Raw genomic sequence first — 23,378 nt, forward strand, 5'->3', positions numbered from 1 at the left:
TATGAGGAGATTTGGGAAGATCCAAAAACTATGCTGCCACTGCCACCACCATCTTCCAAGAAGTTTAAGGGTATTATTTTTAAGAGAATTAGAGAAGCTTCCTGATAGATGCTAGGTAGGTGCCACTTTGAGCTCAAAAAATATTTATTTATGATTCGATTTTTATTCTTTTTCCTGGTATAACCTCCTATCCTCTGAATAACAGACTTTTTTTTTTCATTATGTGCTTCCAGTCCTGCACTGGATTAAAATGTGTCACCCAAGTGATTTATGAGCTCCACCTCTTCTAGGCCCAAAAGTCACTTAAAATACACATTGAGACCATCAGCATCATATCAAACATAATCTAACTCCAAATATATGATAATAGAAAGCAACACACCATGAAATGCAAGCCTGCAACTTCCCCTTCATTTTCCTGTTTCAAAATCCTGTTTTTAATATATCTCCACTGAATTTAATTTAAACTCATTAAACAAAGGAAATTTTTAAATGAAGTATGAAAATCTACTGCTTCACAAATCTACCCATTTTTTTCATCTGGTGTCTTCCATGAATAGCTTTAGGAAAGGGAACATTATTTTGTTATTGTACATAGTACACTAATATGAGAATGGCATAAAGAAAAGGGGGATAGAATAGCAAAAGTTATTTTTGATTTCAAAGGATCCCAGAAGTGGAATGAATTTTACTGGCAATTTCCTCCAGCCCTTGAAACCCAGAAGAGTGGTCATCCAACCTGCTTTGGTAGGTGTACAATAGAGGACGTGCTCAGCCAGGGAAGACAGTACTTTCAGAAGCAACTCACTTCACATTTAGAAATCTCTTAGTAAAAATTCCAGCTTCCCAATCTTTCTCTTTCTTATTTCTCCCAGGTTCCACCCACATTAGTCTCCTTTCCCTGATAGAGATTTTAAGATTCCTTCCAGGTGAGAACCAATGCTGTAAACATTAGAACAAATGTTCACATCCTAGAATCTGCCCCTAGAAACTTCATCCTGTTGATCTTTGTTGAGTCCTGAGAAGCCTCATGAAATGATCTTCCCCATAACAGTCCTTCAGTATTTTAAAACAACAGCCCTGCTCTTCTACAAAGTCATCTCTTACCTAAGCTATACATCCCTACATTCTTTACCTATTCCTCACTATGGCACGTAAAATAATTTAAACAATCCACAGCCCACTCATCAACAAAGAAAATATTCCATTCAAAGGGAAAACATGAAAGTAAGTCAACATAGGGAAACACACTCAATTTACAAATTAAACTCACCATTTAAGAAATAAAAGTTAAAATATTTGTAGTATCATTAGATAATGTAAGAAGTGGTAAAAAATTAATAGTTATGCATTACTGAGGTGCTACAAATTAACTCAAATTTTTCTTAAAAACAATTTAAGAAGTTATAAGAACTACAAGTCTGTTCATTCAGTTCGAATGACTCCACTAGTATAGCGATAACTAAATCAAAGCCTTCAACAGCAGCAAAACCATTTTATATACTCTAAATGCCTAGAAAATAGCAACATACCTTTGTATACTTCAGAATACTTATACAACAGATAAGTACATGAGCAATTTAAAGTAAATATATAGCCAATACACACTAAATGCTTTATACAACATAAACAAAAATACTTTACCAAATGCAAAAACAGAACTCACAATTATATGTGCATATAATTACATCTAATTATGTATATACATTAACAGAACTCTAAAAACAATTTGGCAAGATATAAATAGAACTAAATGTTCATCATATTCTTTTTCTTTTCAAAATTTTTCAAACCCTTAAAAAAAAAAGCAGATTTGATTAAAGCAATCTCATGGCTTCACAGAACATATGGGGATCTCCACTAACTGCAGGTACTATAGGACAGGAAGTGAGTCTGACTTGTTCTCTGTTGTAGCCTTTTAGCAAGATAAAGCCTGACATTTGATAATTGACATTTATATGACATATACTATGTGTCAGACACTGGTTTAAGCACTTTACATAGATTACACATTTAATACAACAACCCTATACCATAAATACTATCACTGTTCCCATTTGATAGATGAGGAGCCTGGAGCACAAAGAAGTTTAAGTGACTTGCCAAGATCACATAGTAGGAGACAGAGCCAGGATTAGAATGTAAATAGTATATATAGTTCCAAAATCCAAGCTCTCCCCACCCTCCTCCCATGCTACATATCTCAATAAATGAGGAGGTGAGTAATAAAAGGTGGCTGAATGTATGCATATTTAGATAAAGGGATGGATGGATTGATCAATCAGTGAATCTATGAGTTATTTAGTTTTAGTCTCTCAAAACCTGGAAAAGGAAACTGATATATTGAGCACCTTTTCCACTGTGGCACGTGCTAGGTGGTTTCACAAGGTACCTCACTAAATCACAGTAATAACTTTGCAAGGATGCATGATTATTGCCCATTTTTAAATACAAGGAAACTGGGTTTTGTTCATTTGATGGTGAATCTCGAAAAATAACCATGGGACTCACAATGACTTGGCAGAGTGGGAGCTCAATATATACTTGCTGAATGAAGGATTTCAAAGTATCTTTTCAACACTTAGAAAAGGAATTAGTAAGAATTAGTAGCCAATATGGTTTTCTTAGAGGAAATTAATGCCAAGCCAATCTCTCTCTCTCTCTTTTTTTTTTTTTTTGATTGGATTCTAAATGGGTATTTGAGGGAAATACAGTGGGCAAAATGTTCCTAGATTTCAAAAAAGCTACAAAAAAGGTCATTCAAAATATCTTTGTGGGTAAGATGGAGAAATTCAATTTGTATAATGACACAATTGTTTGAATTGGAAGCTAGTAAACATAAACCCAGAAAGTCCAGTTTCAGTCTTGGGGAGTAAGGGTGGTTTCTGTTGTTGAGTATAAATGAGGTCTTGGGTGATGCCATGTTGATCAGATTTGCGAATAACAAGAAACTGGTAGAGACAGCAACCAAGCTGGTTGAAACAAAGCAATTTTGTTTTAAGCAAAATTAATTAAAAATGTATATAAGTCCAAAAAAATAAATACACAAAGAGAAACAAGGCTTAGTAGCATCCAAACTTTTTTTGTTTTAAGGTGTTTTTGTGGTTACTTAATGCAAGTCAACATGTCACATGGCTGCCAAATAAGAGTGAACCCTTAGACTTCACCAACAGAATCCTGTTACTCAAAACAAAGTGACGACCGCCCCACTATTCTGCTGCCCAGCAGAGCCCTGCAATAAGTAATATCTACCCAGTGTTCACCACATGCCAGGCAGTCTGCTGAGGGCTCTACCTGTATTTACTCATTTAATTCTCTCAATAATTCTAGAGGTAAGGATTATTATTACCCCCCATTTACAGATGAAAAGAATAGGAAACGCAGAAGTCACACAATTTGCCTAATATCTTACAAGGAACAGGACAGGACGAGTATTGAAAGATGAGCAGTCTAACTCGAGCTTCCACTTATGTTAACCATGATTCTGTTGGGTCTTTCCTGCCCTCTGACACCAACAGTTGCAGAGGCTGCAGACGCCCCACCCTGTGTGCCCTTGACCAACAGGAGTTCTACAGCAGCCAAAGACAGTCCCGCCTGCTGACAGCTCCCATCTCAAACGCGTGCTCTTCTTCCTTGTAGGTGGGCTTCCTCCAGCACCATGGGAGTTTGCTGGGCTGCACCCTTCTCTGCCACACTCTCCTTGCTGCTTATCATGTTTCTTGAGATCATTTCCCTAAAGAACTACTTGCACCCAAGTCCCTGGATCAGGATCTGCTTCGGGGGAAACCCGAGCTAACATACCACCCTGTGCTGTTTGTGAATCATTCTTAAATCTTCCACTAACTTTAAGTAACTAAATATTTATTTGATTTAATTACTTTATAAATCTAAATATTTTTAAGCATAACATAGATAGCTCTGGCATTAATCATACATTCTTTCATCATTCTATGTTATGACTTCAAGCAGGGTATGACTTGGAGGAAAATAAAAGGTGCTGGTATGATTTTCTTCTAAGCATCAACCAAACTGAGAAGTAGTTGAGAAAGAAAGGAAAGGGAAAATGGCAAAATAATGGGAGAGGACTATGAGACAGGAATTTTGAACTTAACAATTAGAACTCAAGTAAAAATTAAGTCTTTGCCCACCCCATCATCCATGGACTCCTTGTACCAAATTATAAAACTGGCTCATTTTCAAGAATATTTCTGAGAGGGGTGGGTTCCTTAATTCATTTTCTTTCTGGAGATGCTCAAAAGAAGGCATTGGTAGTTAGAAATATAACTCAAACTAGGCTGGTGAACTAGAAAACCATTTCTTGTCTTTGGTTAAACTCATTCTACCATTTGTTACCGCATTTATAGTTCATAGTCATAGTCTTCTAATTCCAGGAGTACTTTCAGGAGATGGTAAAAAGTGCTATTGATAAGTCAGTAATGCTAGGGTGTTCTTATAATCTTACAGAATGAACAATTCAGACTTAGAAGCCAGACTCAGAAACACTTTGGGAACAGGGAAAACAAAGGCTACTTAAAAACCTAACCTAAATGCGATCTTACTTTTAACCTATTTCATTATACTGAAAAAGAGCATTTTAATAATCAAATGTCACATTCAACTGCTATTGTTGTATGAAAAAAAGTAAGGTAACCAACTATTATAAAATTATTGACATTTCTCAGATATAGAGCTTTTGCATGTACATGTTGCTTTAAGATGCTTCATATGGTTACAGTTAAAATAAGTATGCACGTTTTATTGAATAATGCAATAAACAACCACAAAAAGCATGCGTAAATTGTTAGTAGATTCTGCTACTTAATGGCAGAATTCATTGGTGGACTGTGTTTCATCAAAACCTTCTCTTTCCCCCCAAAAATGAGAAGTTTTGTAGCACGCAAACAAAAGACATGGTCCTTTTTTTTCTTACCAAGTTTACACTTTCCCTACCCATAGTCAAAGCAAGGAGAATATACAACTTTCCCAGTGAATTTATAAAGGAGAAAACAACAACTGAAAACAAGTGAAATGTAAAGGGCATTATCATTAAAATTCAGTTATTTATCTGGAGTAACACAAAAGTTAGAAAAAAATTTTAAAAATACCTTTGATTTTGATATTCACACCAAGTGAAATCAAGAGCATGAACTAATGACAGGAAACATTTCCTTAAACAGCATAAACATCTACAATGTATTTTGACCTCTATGTTCTATGCTGTTCCTGGCCCTTAATAATCAAAAACTTGTAATAAAATCTCTGGTATGTTTACCAACTAGGTCAGAACACAAACTTTTTTTTAATTTTGTGGCTATTTTTGGTATCATGTTGTTTGCGCTCTTAAAAATTGATGTGTATTGCAAAGTTATTTGTTAGTTTTATCGGTGTATTGATTATTAAGATATTCATATTAGAACATTTGAAAAACAGAGAAAAATACAGGGATGTGAAAACAAATCTTACTTATAATTCTATCCAGAGACAACCACAGTTAATATTTAGCTATGCAGTTGACCTTTGAACAATACAGGGGTTAGGGGCACAGGCCCTCTGCACAGTTGAAATCCAAGAATAATCTATAGTCAGCTCTTCCTGTATGCAATTCCTCCATATCCTCGGTTCTGCATCTGTGGACTCAACCAACCACAGATCATGCAGTACTGCAGTATTTACTACTGAAAAAAATCCACATATAAGTAGACCTGCACAGTTCAAATCTCTGTTGTTCAAGGGTCAAATGTACTTCCTCTTTTGGTGCCATTCCTTTATGTTGTCCTTGTTAATACAGTTTATAATTTTGACTTTTCAAATTAATATTACATAACAAGCATTTTCCTTCCTATGAAAAATTATCAGTAAATTTAATTTTTGATGAATGTACAATATGCCAAAGTATTCACTTATTTTCTTAATGCTAGATGTTTATGGGCTTGGCAGTATATCATTATTGTGAAGAACTCTGCAAGTGTACTTATCTTGACTGCTCTAAAGATACTTACTAGGGCATCAAGATGAGTATTTTGAAACAGACCATAATATCAAGACTGACCTGCCCAAGAACATTACCAGCAGACACACTCAGAAACCCAAACTGAGCTAACAGGTGAAGAACTATCTCTCCCAAAGCTAATGTGTGTAAGTCTGGAAAAGGACCTTGATTACACAAATGCACAAATACCAACATTAATTCTCTTCAAGAAGTTTAGTAATCTACAAGAAAACACAAACAACTAACCAAAATTAGGAAAACAATGCATAAACAAAACAAGAAGTTTGACAAGGAAATAGCAACCACCAAAAAAAAAAAAAAAAACCAGAAATCCTAGAGTTAAAAAATATAATTACTAAAGGGAAGGATTTAATAGAGAGTTTCAAAAATAGACTTGACCATGTAGAAGAAAAAAATCAGCAACCTGGAAGATAACACATTGGAAAATGCCCAGTCAGAGGAGAAAAAGAGTGAAGAAAGCCTATAGGAATTATGGGACAGAATGAAAAGAAACGGTATTTGCATTATGGGAATTCCAGAAAAAGAGAAAGAGAAAGAGACAGAAAGTATACTTAAAGCAAAATGGCTGAAAATTTCCTGAACCTAGGGAGAGAAATGGATATCTAGATACACAAGGCCCAAAATTCGCCAAATAGGTTGAACCCAAACAGGACTACACTGAGACACATTACAATTAAATTGTCAAAAGTCAAAGACAAGGAAAGAATTTAAAGAGCAGCAAATGAAAAGAGAGAAGTTACATACAAGGGAACCCCCATAAGAGTATAGCTGGATTGCTTAACAGAAACTCTCCAGACCAAGAGGGAATGGGATGACATATTCAAAACACTCAAAGAAAAATAAGTGCCAATCAAAAATTCTATACCCAGAAAACCTGTCCTTCAGAAACAAAAGAGGGATAAAGACTTTCTCAAACAAACGAAAGTTGAAGAAGTCCATTACCACTAGACCTTCCTTACAAGAAATGCTAATGGGAATTCTTCGAGTGCAAGTAAGAGAACACTAATTAACATCAGAAAAACACAAAAAGTTTAAATCTCACTGGTACTGGTAAATATACAGTCATAGGTAGATTCTGCAATATGGTAATAGCGGTGCATAATTCACATACAAGGGCTAGTTTAAAAAAATTTTTTAAAAACATAGTAAAAACAACCATAACTACAATAATCTATTAGTTACACAGTATAAAAAGCATGTAAACTGTAACAGTAATTACCTAAAATGAGAGATGAAGGAGAAGTAAATTGTAAAGTTTATAAATTCTACAGAAGTTAAGTCATTATCAGTTTAAAATGGGGTGTTGTAAGTTTAAGATATTTATGTAAGGCTCATAGCAACCACAAGGGAAAATCCAGTAGTAATCACCCAAAAGAATACAATAAAGAAGTCAAATAACACTGATACTAAAAGACATCAAAATGCAAAAAAGATAGCAGGATAAGGAATAAGGAACAACAGATCTACAAAGCAACCAGAACACAATAAGGAAAATGGCAATAGTAATTCCTAACCTATCAATAATTACCATAAATGTAAAAAGATTAATTTCTCCAATTAAAAGATATAGAATAACTGAATTAAATGTTAAAAAATAAGATCTAACAATATGCTGCCTATAAAAGACTCATTTTAGCCTTACAGACACATGTAGACTGGGAGAAAAGGGATGGAAAAAGCAATTTCAAGCAAATGGTAGCCAAAAACAGCAGGGGTCGCTATACGTCTATCAGAAAAAAATTGACTTTAAACTAAAAATGATAAAAAGAGACAAAGAATGTCATTATATAATGATAAAGAAGTCAATATATCAAAGAAGCTACAACAACTAAAAGCATTTATGTGACCAATATTGGAACAGCTAAATATATAAAATACAAACTAACAGAGCTAAGAGGAGAAATAAAAAGTAATAGAACAATAGATGAGGAGTTTAATACCCCATTCTCAACAGTGGATAGATTACCCAGAGAATCAATAAGGAAACAGGAGGTTTGAACAACACTAAGGACCAATTGGACTTAGCAGACATATACAGAATATATCCAACAACAGCAGAATATACATTCTCTTTAAGTGCACATGGAACATTTTCTAGGATAGACCATACGTTAGGCCACAAACAAGTCTTAGCATATTCAAAAAGAGTGAGATCATACCAAGTACCTTCTTTGACACAATGGCATGAAACAAGAAATTAGTAACAAGAAGAAAACTAGAAAATTCACCAAGTCATGGGGATTAAACAACAGTCTCCTGAATCAAAGAAGAAGTTAAAGGGGAAATAAAAAAGATTCTTGAGACAAATGAAAATGAAAACACAACATACCAGAACTAATGGGATGCAGCAAAGAGCAGTTCTAAGGAAATTCACAGCAGTAAATGTCTACATTGAAAAGCAAGAAAGATTCCAAATAAACAATGTAACTCGATGCCTAAGAAACTAGAAAAAGAACAAACCATGCCCAAAGATAGCAGAAGGAAGGAAATAATAAAGATTGGAAGAGAAACAAATGAAATAGGGAACAGAAAAACAATAGGAAAGATTAACCAAATGCTGGCATAGACGTGGAGAAAAGGAAACTGCTGGAGACTGCTGGTGGGATTGTAGATTGGTGCTACACTACAGAAAACAGTATGGTGGTTCCTCAAAAAATTAAAAATAGAACTACCACATGATCCAGCAATTCCACTTCTGGAAGATACCCAAAGGAAACAAAAACACTAACTCAAAAAGATACCTGCATCCCCATGTTCAGAAGAATATATATCATTTGCTTTAGCCAAGGAATGGAAACAGACTAAGTGTCCATCAATAGATGAATGGATAAGTAAGTTGTGGTATACTTAGACAATGGAATATTATTCAGCCTTAAAAAGTAAGGAAATCTTAACATTTGTGAAAACATGAATGGACCTTGAAGGCAGTATGCTAAGTGAAGTAGGTCAGACAGAGAAAGATGAATACTATATGATCTCACTTATATGTGGCAGTAAAAAAAATAAAATAAAAAATAAAACAAACAAACAAACAGAAACTCATAGGAAAAAGAGATCAGACTTGTGGTTACCAGAGGTGAAGAATGAGAGGAAGGGAAATTGGAAGAAGATAGTTAAAAGGCACAAACTTCCAGTTATAAAATACTTAAGTTTTTACTAAGGATGTAGCATGATGACTATAGCTAACACTGCTGTATAATGTGCAAGAAAATTGTTAACAGAGCAAATCCTGTAAGTTTTCAACAACAACAAAAAATGGATGTAACATTTTTAAATAGTTGAAAGAGAGCAAAAGAATAATATCTCATAACATGAAAAACATGAAAATTCAACCTTCAATATACATAGAAAAAGGCCTTTCAGAATACAGTCACACTCACTCATTTAAGTATTGTCTATGGCTGCCATCTCGCTACTGTGCTAGAGTTAAGTAGCTACAAGGAAAACCACATAGTTTGCAAAGCCTATTTACTATCGACATTTTTTCAGAAAAAGTTTTCAGACACATTTTAAGGCAGTAAGTTTTAGGATGGTTTACTACACCATGATAGTTAACTATGATTTTTAAATTTTCACCCCATATTAAATTTCTTTGGCTTGCATGCTATGTTTTATAGTTATGACTATATTTAAATATTTAAATTTGTTATTAATTTTTAAAATATTTCATTGTGGTTAGTTTTCTTTCCTGAAGCTAAGATTTTCTTTGTAGCCTAGTTTGTAATCAGTGCTTGTAAATGTTCTATAGACCCTAGAAAAAGCCCTCTGTTGGCACAGTATGCCGTGTGACATATATCTATTACCACCACCTCATTAAATATAAATAAATCCTCTTTTTATTTAACTATTTTAGAAAATAGTATGTTAATCACTACAAAACAGTTATGTTACTCACAATTTCTCTTTCTCATAGATCTAAATTTTTTTATTGTAGAACATGTTTCTGTACTTTGATGTGTTTAAAAATAGCGTGGAACCACCAATTACTTTTATTTTCCAAATATAGTATATATCAATGGCCACCAAAAGGGGCCATCCCAGAGCCACAAAGATCTAGGCCAGCATTCTGATTTTCCTTTTTTTGTTTCCCTTCATTAAATTGAACAGAGTACTGTGACTTAAACAAACGCAGACATTCCAATGTCTGGATTTTTCTTTTTCCAAAGTTAGCAAATGAGAAAAGAAAAACAATTCACAATAGGGGAAAGAAAAATCATTATGAAAGAAAAATGCAAATTTATAAATTGAAAGATTAAGAGATTGTGTGTGTGTGTGTGTGGTGGCACGGGAGGTGCAGAATGTTCACCCATTTTCTTTTCCTAGCCAGGATTATTCTAAACACAAAATTTATAGTTAGAGAAAAGAGAAATAAGCATCTGACCTGTGAGTACTGTGGACAACGCCTTCATATTCAGAAGATTCCAATTTGAGCCTTACCAGTGATCGATGTGATACTGGGGAAAGCATGTTAAACAAGATCGAAGGTAGGTCCAGTCTGGCACTGGAAGCAGTGAGTTGCTTGCCAAAACTACTGTGGATTGTCCAGGTGAAGACGGCCAGGAGCAGCTGGTCACTAGGGAGTGTTCCAGGATGCTGGACAGCTGGTGGAAATCAAGACTCAGCAGGGATGTCAGCTGTCAGCACTGGGAGAGCGGTGGAGTCAGCTCTCACCAGAAACATCAGTTGATGTAAGATCAAAAGCCCAAGGATGGCCCAAGCTGGAAAGCCGAAGTTAAAAGATAAGAATAGAACCCAAGTGGGGTCAGGGGGTGGTGGGGCAGGGAAATAGTTGCAGACCAGAACTCAGTCCAAGCCAGAGGCCGGCAGGAAATTGGGCAGGGCAGGAATGAGTCTGGGAGTCCGAGAAGCAAACTGGAGCGTCAGGAGACCCAGTCAAACTCCAGATTCTCTAGCCAATTCAAAAGTCAAGAGCAAAAGCAGGTCAGCCAGCAAAGTCTGGAGAGCTGTGCCCACACCCTCCCAAAAGGAAGGCCTTTCGAGTTGGCTTTGTGGAAACTCCCACCAGATTTCAAGGGGTCTCTGGCTATGATGCTGTTAAATTCTAAGTTCTTACACTTAGGAAGGGGTTAAGTTCAATGATATACAAAGTTCTATCCAGCTCCCCAAGTGTTTAGGACTCTAACATTCTATAAATCTAAAAATATACATTAAGTTCCAATGGAGAACCAAAGGTATTAAATGTTTTATCCAGGGAAACAGAGTTTACTGGACTGCCTCCCACCACCATCATCCCCCCCTGCACATGCATATAAATATCCCACCACTACCACCTAATTCTTTCTACTAAAAGGCAGTGTGGAATGGTTTATAGCCCTCCTGGAAAAAAGAAGGGGGAGGGACGGAGTGGGATGACATTCCATTCCATCCTGACTCACTTAAAGACATCACTTGATTCTCAGTCACAAAGAATTCTCTTAACAGCGTGGAAAGAGCCCTGGTCATGTGGAGCTTGTTTGGAGTTGCAGTGGTTCCTTTTGCATTCTGTAAGCCAAAGGGATGCATCCCAGGGCTGGGTTTCTTTCATTCTTTTTCCCTCCAGGCTGATTTTATAGTAACAACACATAGCCACTTAAATCTATCTCCAAAGAACCAACATTCAGAAAAATGTACCACATAAAATGTAGACATTTTACAAGGGACCATCTATTAGCTGATAATGGCAGAGCTGCCACGGAATGCATAAGAAAACAAATGTGACCCTCGGCGAACGTCAGACCCATTTATCCAAATCAGCCCTCTGCACTGGATGCCAGATAAACCTACAATGATATGATTCAAGGCATTATGAAAGTCTGGGGGGAGGTTACAATAAACTAAATATGTAGTTTGAGGATATATATAAATCACATGAAATGCAGCCTCATAAGATGCTAATAGAAGTCAGCAGGGAGGGGGGAAAGGCTGGCAGAAGAGATTTTAAAATGTGATCACATGAGAAAAAGAATATTAGACCAACAAAAAAAGTTTCCATGGGAGAAAACAGTAAGTTTCTCTATGTATATTAAAACCATGTAGACATGGGAGAGTCGAAGGTTGCGAGGCTGAGAGAGGGGAGGAATTAAGCAGAGTTAAAAGAGACTTCCCAGCCTTCCAGCCCTGGCAAAAGTGTCAGTGAGGGCAGCTTAACCTCTGAGGCCCCTGACTGCCCTCAGCCTTTTATTCTGCTCCTCGCCCACCTTAGGCAGCCAGGGCTTTGGTGATTTCTCCAGTTAAAAAATCTAGTCTGAGGAAAGGGCCTGGGGGAATTTTACTTACTCAAAGAGTTAGTGCTTCAACTCCCCCTGTGCTATTTGAAACTGAAGGGTGGACACACTTTCAAGCCCCTAAAACCTATAATCGCAGAATTTCTGAAATCAGCGAGCTATGTGTCAGGAAGGGTTACATTCCCTTCACAAGAGGTGCCTTCCAGTCCTTCTAAATTATACCATATAGACAGCCATTGATAAAAGCCTCCAGGATCTCTAAGCAAACCACCTGTTCAATGAAGCTTTCCTGCAAATAGGTAAAACCCAGCCAGGAAGCTGGTCCATAATAGCCATGACTTAATTGCAATAGGGCTCAAATTATGAAACACAGGGTAAGGACAGGAAGATGGGGCCGTGGAAAGCGGCAGGAGGGAGGACTTAAATGCAGATTTAAGAAAGGGGGGCAGGGGAAGGGGCAAGAGACAGGGGTCTGTCAGAGATGAAATATGAGGTAGTTTTATTTTCTACTAAAAATTAAAATTAAGGATATTATAGATGTTATTTAAGAGAAAAGTAAAGTCAACAGCTTTCAGGAAGGCCAGAGATACCCATTAAAACTTTTTGAAAAATGTAACCATAAAAATGACACAGGAGAACTCATGGATGTGTTTTACTTCAGAGTTCAAAGGCCCTGACTAAAACTTCTCATAGAGGCTATTAACACAGCGCAGCAGCTCAGGAACACACTCAAGTGTTTCATTCTTTACGAGGGCACAACCACAAATGCATGGAATAGCTTACGCGGAATGTTCGCATGTTCCAAATTCACTGCCCACACTGAGAAACAGTGTTTCTTGAAAGGGAATAGAACATGGGCCATTAAGGTCCACTTTGGGCTTAAAAAAAGAAAAAAACTAAGCACTATTAATAGCCTTCATTAAGGGCACTGTACAAAGTTAAATGTATTCCTAACTCTTGTGAGCTATTTTTAATTTGTTAAAAAATTCAAACAGAAATCATTTATTTAGCTGCAACAAGGCCACAGAGGGCAACTAGAATGTTGTGCTTTACTCTTGCTAGAATTAAATCAAATCAGTACAATAACACTGTTTCTATCATCCTAATTGGGATTTGATTGGCAGTTACATAGAACTTAATTGAATAAAAATTGTGCACACTAATTCATATAATAATTACCCTTTGGGAGAGAAAAATCTCTCAAAAACATGGCATCCATGAATTAAAAAAATGATACAGGAGAACTTTGCAAGCTCTAATTTGTGATTCTTGAGGATTGAGATTCTCCTAAAATGCAGTGGGCACTGTTGTTATGCTGAAGGCTGTGCTAGCTGTTTTCATGCCTGATCTGGTTTCTAATTCTGACAGTGATGTAGGTATTGTTATATGCACTGTTATATACGTTATATATGTTATATGTGGTCCTGAGCAAATCCTCTGATTTATATATGTTATATGTGCTCCTCTGATTCGCTCAGTACCACAGAGTGAGTGAGTGGAAGACTCTGATCTCAAATTCAGGTCTTTTTGACATTCTGGGGATCATAATACAGGCTTCCTGGGTTACTTTTGCAAAAAGTGCTCATTTCCAGCTATCATTTCTCTCCTCTTTTTTTATTTTGACCCGACATGGGGTTTCTTAAAAAATGTCTTTAAAAACAAAAAGATAGTCTCTGCCTTAAGAAATTGACTGTCTTGTCAAGGAGGACGATCGATGACAGTTGAGTGCAACAGATGCTCTGATGCAGCAACATGGGAAGAGCTGCTTAAAATACACAAATGAGATAGGGAAACCTCCCAAAACTCATGCTCATTTTAAAGGATTGGTAGCAGCCAGTGAGCCAAAGAAGCTTCATCATTTTAGTGAAAAGCAATGAGCATGTGGGAAGACACAGCGGATTAAAAGACCAGACCAAATTATAAGGAGTTGTAGGTGGTTCAAAGGCAAAAGTGGGAGATGCAATTACATGTGTTAAGATAAATGGTTTAAACTTTATCTTCAAAGCTATGGAGACTCCCTGAAAGACCTAGCCAGGGAAGTGGAGTGACCAAATTTGCCTGATGGTACCAAAATGGCAGTTTTTTTTTTTAATTAACATTGTATTTAGGCAGCTTTGAAGTCACAACCCCTCCATCAACAGCCCAAAATGCTCTAGGTCCAACTCTCCAATATTCTGAACAAGCCTATTAAAAATAAGTTGACATCAAAAATGAAGAGATGAAGCTCTTTAATAAATTCTGGATTCAATTCAACAAATATTTGTTTATTAGCACCTCTGTTTAGAAGGTCCTGTTTAGAAGGCATTTAATTTCACAGTATTTTAAGATAGTACACTCCAAAAATAAATATTCAATTACCTACCAGAAACTTAAGAAAAACTGAGATCATTCAAAACCGAAAGTAATTATTTTACTAAAGGATTGGCCACAGTACTTTTAAAGGTAAATGTATCTTACTCTGTTGGTTTTATTTATGACAACTTCGTGTGACCAACTTTTTAGCAATGCCTTCACTAGGACGATACTGACATTCACTTCCTTAACATGTACAGCATTTTTCAAATAGCAGTTTAGAAGTTGTCATCAGTTTCTTTCCAAGCTACTTTTTTTTCTTCTTCTGTAATTTTTTTCTCCCTATAAAATTACACTCAGTTCAATATTTCCTTCTTTGAACTGTCTTTTTTCTTCACTTGCCTAATTCTGTTTGTCCTTTAAGACTCACCTCAGGTGACACTGTCTCCAGGAAGCCTTCTCTGACTCGCCCAGATTGAAGTAGCTGCCCCTTCTCTGGGCTCCCTGCACCCTGTGCGAACGTTTACAGCTGCACTTCATACATGCTACTTAATTCATTGCTTTACTTGTTTCTTTTCCTGCTTAGACTAAGAATCGACCTCATCTTTCATCTCTGTATCTGCAGGACAAGGCGCACAGTTAGTGGCCATTAACATTGATGAAGAGGGGAGGGGGAGGAATAAGATGAACTGTATTTCTATTTAACCCATTATTTCTCTTTTCCTTCATCCTCATTTCATGTCTTCCTATTATTTCTCCCCAACTACTAATATATCATCTTAATCCTTCTCTTCTTAGTTCAATGCACATCATGACTTTCAGTCTCTCCCTCGAGAGGTCCTAACTATTGCAAAAATGCTGGCCCCGTGTGCGAACAGCACTGCATGACGCGTTTGTTGCTCCTCAGCCTTGCAAAGAAGGCGTTTGTTGAAACAGGCCCTGGATTAGTCTCTATTATATCTCTTCTTCTGGGTTTTAGCTGGGGACTTTTAACGTGCTTTTGCTTTGCCTAGGTTTTTGGTCTTAGCAGCTGGGTAAACAGACTCTCTGCAACACCCTGGATGAAATGTCAAGCTCAAGGGGAAAGTCTTCCACCTTTAAATTAAAAAAAAAGAAAGAAAGAAAGAAAGAAACACTTGCTCCCAGCCATGGTTTGGGAATAGCAACACCTGAGAGCACTTGAGGGGAACTGTGTGTGTGCTGGCTGTGGAAAGCTCAGCTGATGACAAAAACATGCAGCTGCCTTCCTGAGTGAGTCAGCCTGCTCTCAGACAGCAGCAACAAACTGAATTTAGCAAGAATAACTGAAAAGTGAGGTAAGTGACTGACATTTCTGGTAGGCACTTTCAAAAGAGTCTACGAATTTCATAGGAGAACGCAAAGAGAATCACCTGATTCTAAAACACTTTAATGAACTCTTGCCATGGGCAGGAAAGTTACTTCGGGAAATTACTCGGGAAATTACTCAGGAAATTAAGCAAAAGTTACTCCGGAAAAATACTATAAGGAAGACTTTGAAATACAAGAGGAATACTTGATGTGTATTTAGGAGAGCAGACTTTGTAAAAATCCATAAATGGTTTGAGTGAAGCATTATGCTGTACAGCAGAAATGGACACAACATTGTAAACTGACTAGACTTAAATAAAAATACATATATACCCAAAAAAACCCATAAATGGTTCTGTTTTCACTTTTGGATGAAAGGGTTGAGAGGTGTTGTTTTTTTTTTAAATAAACACTGTAAGTCCATCATTCCTAGAGTCTTTTTTTTTAAGTCTGCAGTGCAAATTCACTCACAAATCCTTCTACATTTTTACATATTTTAAAGATTTTCTAAAATAAAAATGTAGGCCAAGGAAACTGTCCATGAGCATTAAAGGAAAGTATTATGATGTAATGTTTAATGCAGACAACAGGGAAAATATGGTATATTCACATGGCAATACAGCTACTGTTACCAAAAATATGCTTTTCTATAGAAATGACTGGAAAACAACACACCCAAAAATTGTAGCATGTGCATTGTAACATCCTCAAAAAAAAAAAAAGACAAAAAGATCATAAATTATTAACAGGCACAGCCTATAGCTGCAATACATCTGTGAAGCAAAATTTACAAAAAGTTTATATGAAAAATATGGACAACTTCTTAGGCATATCAAAACAAATGTTTTTATGGAAAAAGTCTAAAAGAAAAATCTAAAAAGGTGTAAGGGTTGCCCTAATGGAAGTCCAGGAGGGCAGAGATTTTTGTTCTGTTTTTTTTAATGCTCCTTTCCTAGTGCTCACACCAGTCCCTGGCACATAGTAGGTATTCAATACATATCTGTTAAACAGATGAGAAGAGAATGAACAAATGAGAAGCATATACCATTGGAACTCTTGGGGCCCTCAAGTCTCTTCAGGTGAGGAAGTTTTGCCCACTCTAAGCTGCTGGAAAACTTTTTGAACTCTACCAAGTAGAGTGTTCCCTTCAAGATGTCTCTTCAGGGCAGGGAGAATGGGTGGAAGCGGTCAAACAAGACAAGCGTCCAATTATAAGACAAGTGAGTCCTGTGGGTGTGGTGTCCAGCATGGTGACTACAGTTAACAATACTGTACAATGTATTGTATATTTGACAGTTGCTGAGAGAGTAGATCCTTAAAGTTCTCATCACAATGGAAAAAAAAAAAGATTTGTAACTGTGAGGTGATGGATGCTAACTAAACTTACTATGGTAATCATTTCAGAATAGATACACATATGAAATCACCATATGGTATAGCTTAAACTAATACAATATTATATGCCAATTACATCTCAATAAAACTAGAAGAAAAAGAAAGACGTAACGTCAGGTTAGATAGAAAATAAAAGTTGCTGATAAGCAAACTCATTTTATGACCAAAAAATTTCCTTTGATTCACAAGTTTAAGAAACTCCTTTATAATAAAGTCGTCATAACTTTAACAGCACGATTTTCCTGCCTTCCCAGCCCTTCCCTATTCTCTCTCTAGACCCAACTCCCTATATGATTTCTCTATATTGAGAAGACATGGAAGAGAAAGGTCATGTCAGATAGTGGAAGGCCATGAAGTCAGACTAAAAAGATCAGATTTAATCCTATGATTAACACAGAGCCACTAATATTTTGAATATTGGAAAAACACAGAATCATATCATGAAAACGATACATTTTACAATATTCACAGAGACTTCTTAACAGACTTCTTAAGCCGAGCACTTAACAGTACTAATGAGTCCAGGGACTGTGTTCAGAAAAACAAGTGATAAGGTTGTCAATGGGACTGAATCAACATCCAGATCTTCCCTGGTCATCACTGTTTCCATCCACCACAGAGGAGAAGAGACTTGAGCTGGAAGAGACTGAAGACCTGCATCTCACAAGACAACAGCACAGCACACCCACACCCCAGGGCAAGAGAGCTGGGACCCTGGCCTACAAGCAACCGAGGGCCTCTCTGCGGTCTGTGTTTTAACAGCAGGACAAATGATGATGGGGCCTCCCCCATCAAGTTTCCTCTCTTAAAACTAACCCTTAGTCTCTTCTTTACAAGTCTGACTCCTTAAGTCTGAACAAAGACATAGGACCTTATGGGTTGCAAGATGCTGACGCTCTCACTTCTGGGTATGCAAGAGTAGAAAGAAGAAAATGTCAGGTTATCTGATTAACCCCAAAGAGAGAAATTAAAAATTAACCTGCTACGGATGCTACTGAAAGTCTTTCCACAGCAGATTTCTATAATAGAATTTAGCAAGGAATACAAGTTTTAGGACATGAAACCAATTGCTTAACTTTGTGCTTCTTGAAGGTATAAAAGTCCCAGCAACTCAACAACAAGATGACACTTGTATCTTGCCTGGGTTTTGTATTTTTGTTGGGTCCATTCTTCTCACAGCATGGATATGATTTATTTAGACCATCAAAGAGCTTTTGATAAGGTTCTTACTAGTGCCTGTTATTGAAACTTGATAACCTTGGTGTCAAAGGAAAAAGTCGTATCAATGAATTAAATGAATTAAAAACTGCCTGAGAGGCAAAGAGGCAAAAAGCTGAAATAAGTGGCCAATTCTCATGTGGAGAAAGGTTAATGACTGAGGGCCCTCTGGCTTTGAAGCAGAATCTGCGTTTTATTTAACTGATGACCAGAAGAGGGGAGCCCAGATCTTATTCCCCTCTCCTCTGCATATAAGCCCCACACACAGAGCCCCTATTGACTGAAGGGGGAGATACAGGCAGCGTAGAGAAGTGCTTAAAATCCAGGCAAGAGAGAGTAGGTAATGAATGGTGACTCATGTGGAGATTCACAAACATGAAGGGAACAGAAATAAATGTACCATCAGCAGAATTTTATTTTCTAAGAACTTTGAGATAGATAGATAGACAGACAGATAGATAGATAGATAGGTATGCCCTTGCCAAAAGACAAGATATAATGTTTGAACAAAAGTGCTTAATTTTTTGGTGCAATGAGAGCAAAAGTTCCACACTGAAAGACAGTTCATGTGGGCATTTAGATCCACAAAAACCACAATGCCTATTTCCACAGATTGAGAAGTTTAGACGTAAACAAAAGTGAAACTGATAGGAAAGAGTTAGATTTATTACCTCTTACTGAGGCAGACTTGAAAAACTGGTACAGGTTTTAACAAAAGCATAACCTGACATAGATGGAATAATTTGGCAATCAAATGCTCTAATTGATTAGCATTAATACTTTATGACCCATAACTCAGTTTTCAAAACATCATAATCACAAGCTACGCAGGGGAGGCTCAGAAAAGCCAGCAAACTCTTGACTGAACCTCCCTTGTCTCAGTTTCCTTCCGTGTAAAATGGGAATAACAGAACTTACAGAATGATTGTAAGAGTTAAATGAGGTCAAGTATGTGAGCATTTACTACCATAAATGTAACAAAAAGATGTTAAATTATTATTGTAGTATTTATGGCAGACTAAACCCAAACACATACATGGCCCAGAGAAGCAACCAAATTTAAGTAATTATGACTTTCTTATTTATATCATCGTTATGATTCAGTACTTAATAAGACATATAAAATGCTTTCAAGAAAGAAAAACATAGCTTTAAAATATATTTCCACTAACCAGTTTTGTGAAATGAAAAATTATAAGTTAATGTAAATAAGCCAAAAAGAACACCACAAAATACCAGATAAATGCTAATGACATATTAATTCTGAAATGTACAAATAGCAGAGCCAAGCTTACCATGTAGACAGTATTTTAATAAGCTCTTTTCTGTTCTGTACCCGAAGGTGGTTAGTTCTATACATGGAATCATCAATCAGCTCAGGCAAATTCAAGATCTAGAAGAGAAAAATAATTTGAAGGTGTAATTCACAAATTTTGTGTCCCTGCTTGTGGGCACGAGTGTTCGGGGCCTGTCAGTCCATCCCCAAGACCATGCCTTGCTGGTCTTTATACTTCTAAGCAAAGGGACAGAGAGAGAGGGAAGGATCATGCAGTTAGGATGGGTCATGCTGGCAACGAGGTTTGTCACTGATAAGTTTTTACCACTTTTAAGCATGTGTCTATATCTAGGAACACAGAAAATGAGTTATCAAGCCCCCAAAATGTCTTGTACTCATTTATAAGAATATAGGGAAAGAGTTACCAGATTCCCACAGTAACTTGTCTAGAGAAAATACGATAGACATACAAAAGTGGGTAAAATTGACCTAATTCTAAGAGTCCAAATCATAAGTGCATGTCTGCACTTACATGAAGCCCATGATCAACATATATTTTGCAAGTACATTCACTTATTTGTTCCACATGTAAATAAAATAATACTATCTGTCCCAGTAGTCCTATCCGGGATGTTGTGCAAGGTGCTAAAATAAAGGGAACACATACACACTTGCCCCAAATGCTCACCATTAAAACAATGTCAAATTAAAAGATATTCTTCCTACAGAAGTGTCACTATTTTTCTTTAATACGACTCCCTGAAGGAGTAATAAACAGAAAAGCTTTTATATACTTCCTCTTTTGCTCCTCCTCAATAAAGAGAAAATCTATCTTGCAAGCCCCAGTGGACATCTTGCAATTTTAACAAGACCATAATGAAAGTACCAAGTGGATTTGGGATGGAAAAGAACTTTTAAAAAGAACGCGTGGAGGCAGTGTTTGGCAGTTGTGTTGGGAAGTCAGAAGGAGCATTTATGGGCTAAGGGCAGGCCATGTGGCCTACAGAAAGCTTCTCTACCTCTATTAATGTATTAGCTTTAAATACGAACTCTTCATGGTTTCATTTGTTTCCCACAGTTTAAATGAAATCAATCCATTAATCATTTTAAAAAGGAGAGAGAAAGTGAGGAAGGTTCCCTGAAGGCAAGAGAGCATCTCAGTGGTGTCATTTCTCTTTCACGTGTTTCACTTATTCATTTCCTTTGGGAATAATAAAGACAGCATAACTCTCCCAGATTTTAAAACGTGACACCGCATACAGTGCCCATTCTAAAAACCTCCCTGTCACCATGCCTGATCCCTGAAATGGCCTCGGCTTATCCAGGAATCAAAACCCACTCTCCCTCCCTACGAGGGAATAAGTCATTTCAAGAAAAAGCAAGTGCCTTCAGTAGATCGCGTGTTAACTTTATAAACGCGGTCTCACCCTGAATATACTATAAGCTACAAAAAGAGTACTTAGTGTTTGCACTCTGTGGTGACTGTGATGCACTAAGTTGGACTTAACTGGACCTCCTTTCTTTTTGAAAGTTGGTGTTAAATAGTGGGTCAAAGTAATCAGCCTTTTGTCTTCAGTTCTGCCAACACTCAAAATGTTTCTAGGGAGACTGTTTCAAATGCTGTGGTCCTAACTGTGCTTTAGGTACTTGGAAAAAGGGTGTTGCTTGGGACCCAATAAAACAATGCAAGTAAAAGTGCTTAACATACTAAGCACTAAATAAGTGTGAATTATTCCAAGTGGGCACTATCCTCCCCGCCAACAGAAATAAGAAAGCATGTGTTTGTTCAAAAAAGGCTGGCTAGATAAACAACACGTTTATACTGTCTAGCACAAGGAGCTATATTCAATATCTTGTAGTAACCTATAATGGAAAAGAATATGAAAGGAATACATGTATGTATATGTACGACTGAAACATTATGCTGTACACCAGAAATGGACACAACATTATAAACTGACCAAACTTCAATAAAAAAAGAATGCAAAGTAAAAAATTCTATTATTAAAAAAAAAAAGGGAGGATGGGAAAGCGTGGGGAGGGTAAGGGAGAATATACACTTAACCTTCATTTCTCAAGGATCTTCCTATTGGATACAGAATTCTGGGTTGAGAGCGCCTTCCTTTTGGCCCTTTAAACATGTTGTGTTACCCCTCACTGGGTTCTGTAGTTTCTGGCCAGCAGTGTGCAGTAAATTGAGTCAGTGTTCCCCCAAAAGTAACACATCGTTTCCCCTGGGTACTTTCGTATCTTTCTTGGTCTTCAGCATTCAGCAGTAGTATCCTGACATGTTTGGGCATGTTATTTATTTGGATTTATCTTTTGAGGGAGGGTTGCTGAAATTATTACATCTGTAGGTTTTTATCTTTCACCAAATTTGGGGAGTTTCCAGCCATAATGGAAGAAATAATTTCTTCAACAATGTTTTCAGTATGTTCTCTTTCTCCTCTCCTTCTGGGACAACAATGGCATAAATATTAGACTTTTTTTGTTCTCGTCCCGTACAGGTCCCTGAAGAGCTGCTCACTCTTTCATTTTGTGGAAGGGGTTATCTTTTTTTCGCTCTGTTGTTCAGACTGAGTAATTTCTATTTATCCATGTTCCCTGTTTCCTCTGTCACCTCCTTTGCGCTATTGAGCTCAGTCAGTGAGGTGTTTGTTCCTGTATTTGGCGGTTGTATTTTTCAGTTCTAAAATGTCCACTTTGTTCTTCATGTCTTCTATTTCTGTATCCTGGACACTTTGAGTATTATGTTACAAGCCTCTGGGGCTTGTTTAAATCCTACAGAAAATTTTTGTTGTAATTGTTTTTAGCAAGCAGTTCACCAGGCTGCAAGTCGCAACCCACTTTCTGTGTGCTTTGGTTCTAGGATTAGTTCAGCTTTCAAAGCCTTTGCAGTGCTTTTTTGAGTCGGGCCCACCTGTGCCCCACTTCGTGGTCATGCTGCAGCCTGGGCAGTCGTCTGTTTGCTAACACAGTTCTCAGCATCTTTGGTGTCCTGGTTAGGATCAGATCAATGCACGCACAGCTCAGGGGTGAGCGCAGGAGTTCACAAACAACTTTAAAGACCGCTTTCTGAAGCTCTTCCTTCTGTACAACCTCTTTCCAGTTCCCTAGTGCTCCTCTCTAGTTACCCCACTTCCCAGCACACTTCCAGGGCAAAGGCCAGTCAGTGGGAGGGCAGAGAAAAAAGCAACAAGGATTCACCCCTCTCTTTTGGGATCCCGGCTCAGTGATAAAGAAGAAAGCTCCCCTTCCTCAGAGTTTTGGCTCCTGGTCATCTGCTGCTATTACAGGACTGCTTATAGGCTGCGGTGTAAGGAAATTAGGAGGAAGGAAAAAATGGAGGATTTCCACACTCTGACGTTAGACAGAGCTCGCTTTCCTGCTTCTCACACCAGGAAGGAAGGGCATCTCCTGGAGCTCAGCTCTGTTCCCCTGTGCCCATTTCCAGATTTCAGGCTCCCACTGTGTTTACGAAAAGGAATAATCAGAGGGGGGGAAATGGTCAATTTATTGCCAGTTTACAAGTACTTCAAATTCTGGTGTTCTTCCCCAATTCTCCTGCTACTGCTCATTTTCAGAGTCCTCTTATAGATGCGCCACACATTTTGAGCAGTTTCATCACTGTGTT

The 23,378-nt window shown here is 37.3% G+C and overlaps 1 protein-coding gene across 6 annotated transcripts in view; it reads right to left on the reverse strand.

Annotated features, from left to right (window-relative positions):
- LOC116279758 (adhesion G protein-coupled receptor B1-like) overlaps window positions 1-23,378 on the reverse strand; it is a 120,039-nt gene that overhangs the window by 88,434 nt on the left and 8,227 nt on the right. For all 6 annotated transcript variants that reach the window (XM_072948923.1, XM_072948922.1, XM_072948918.1 and 3 more), the window contains exon 2: window positions 19,764-19,861. In XM_072948923.1, the coding sequence (XP_072805024.1) occupies window positions 19,764-19,836 (73 nt within the window). In that variant the 5' untranslated portion in view covers window positions 19,837-19,861. The remainder of the gene's footprint in view (window positions 1-19,763; window positions 19,862-23,378) is intronic.

This window comes from Vicugna pacos, chromosome 24, assembly GCF_048564905.1.
Source record: "Vicugna pacos chromosome 24, VicPac4, whole genome shotgun sequence".
NCBI classification, from domain to species: domain Eukaryota; kingdom Metazoa; phylum Chordata; class Mammalia; order Artiodactyla; family Camelidae; genus Vicugna; species Vicugna pacos.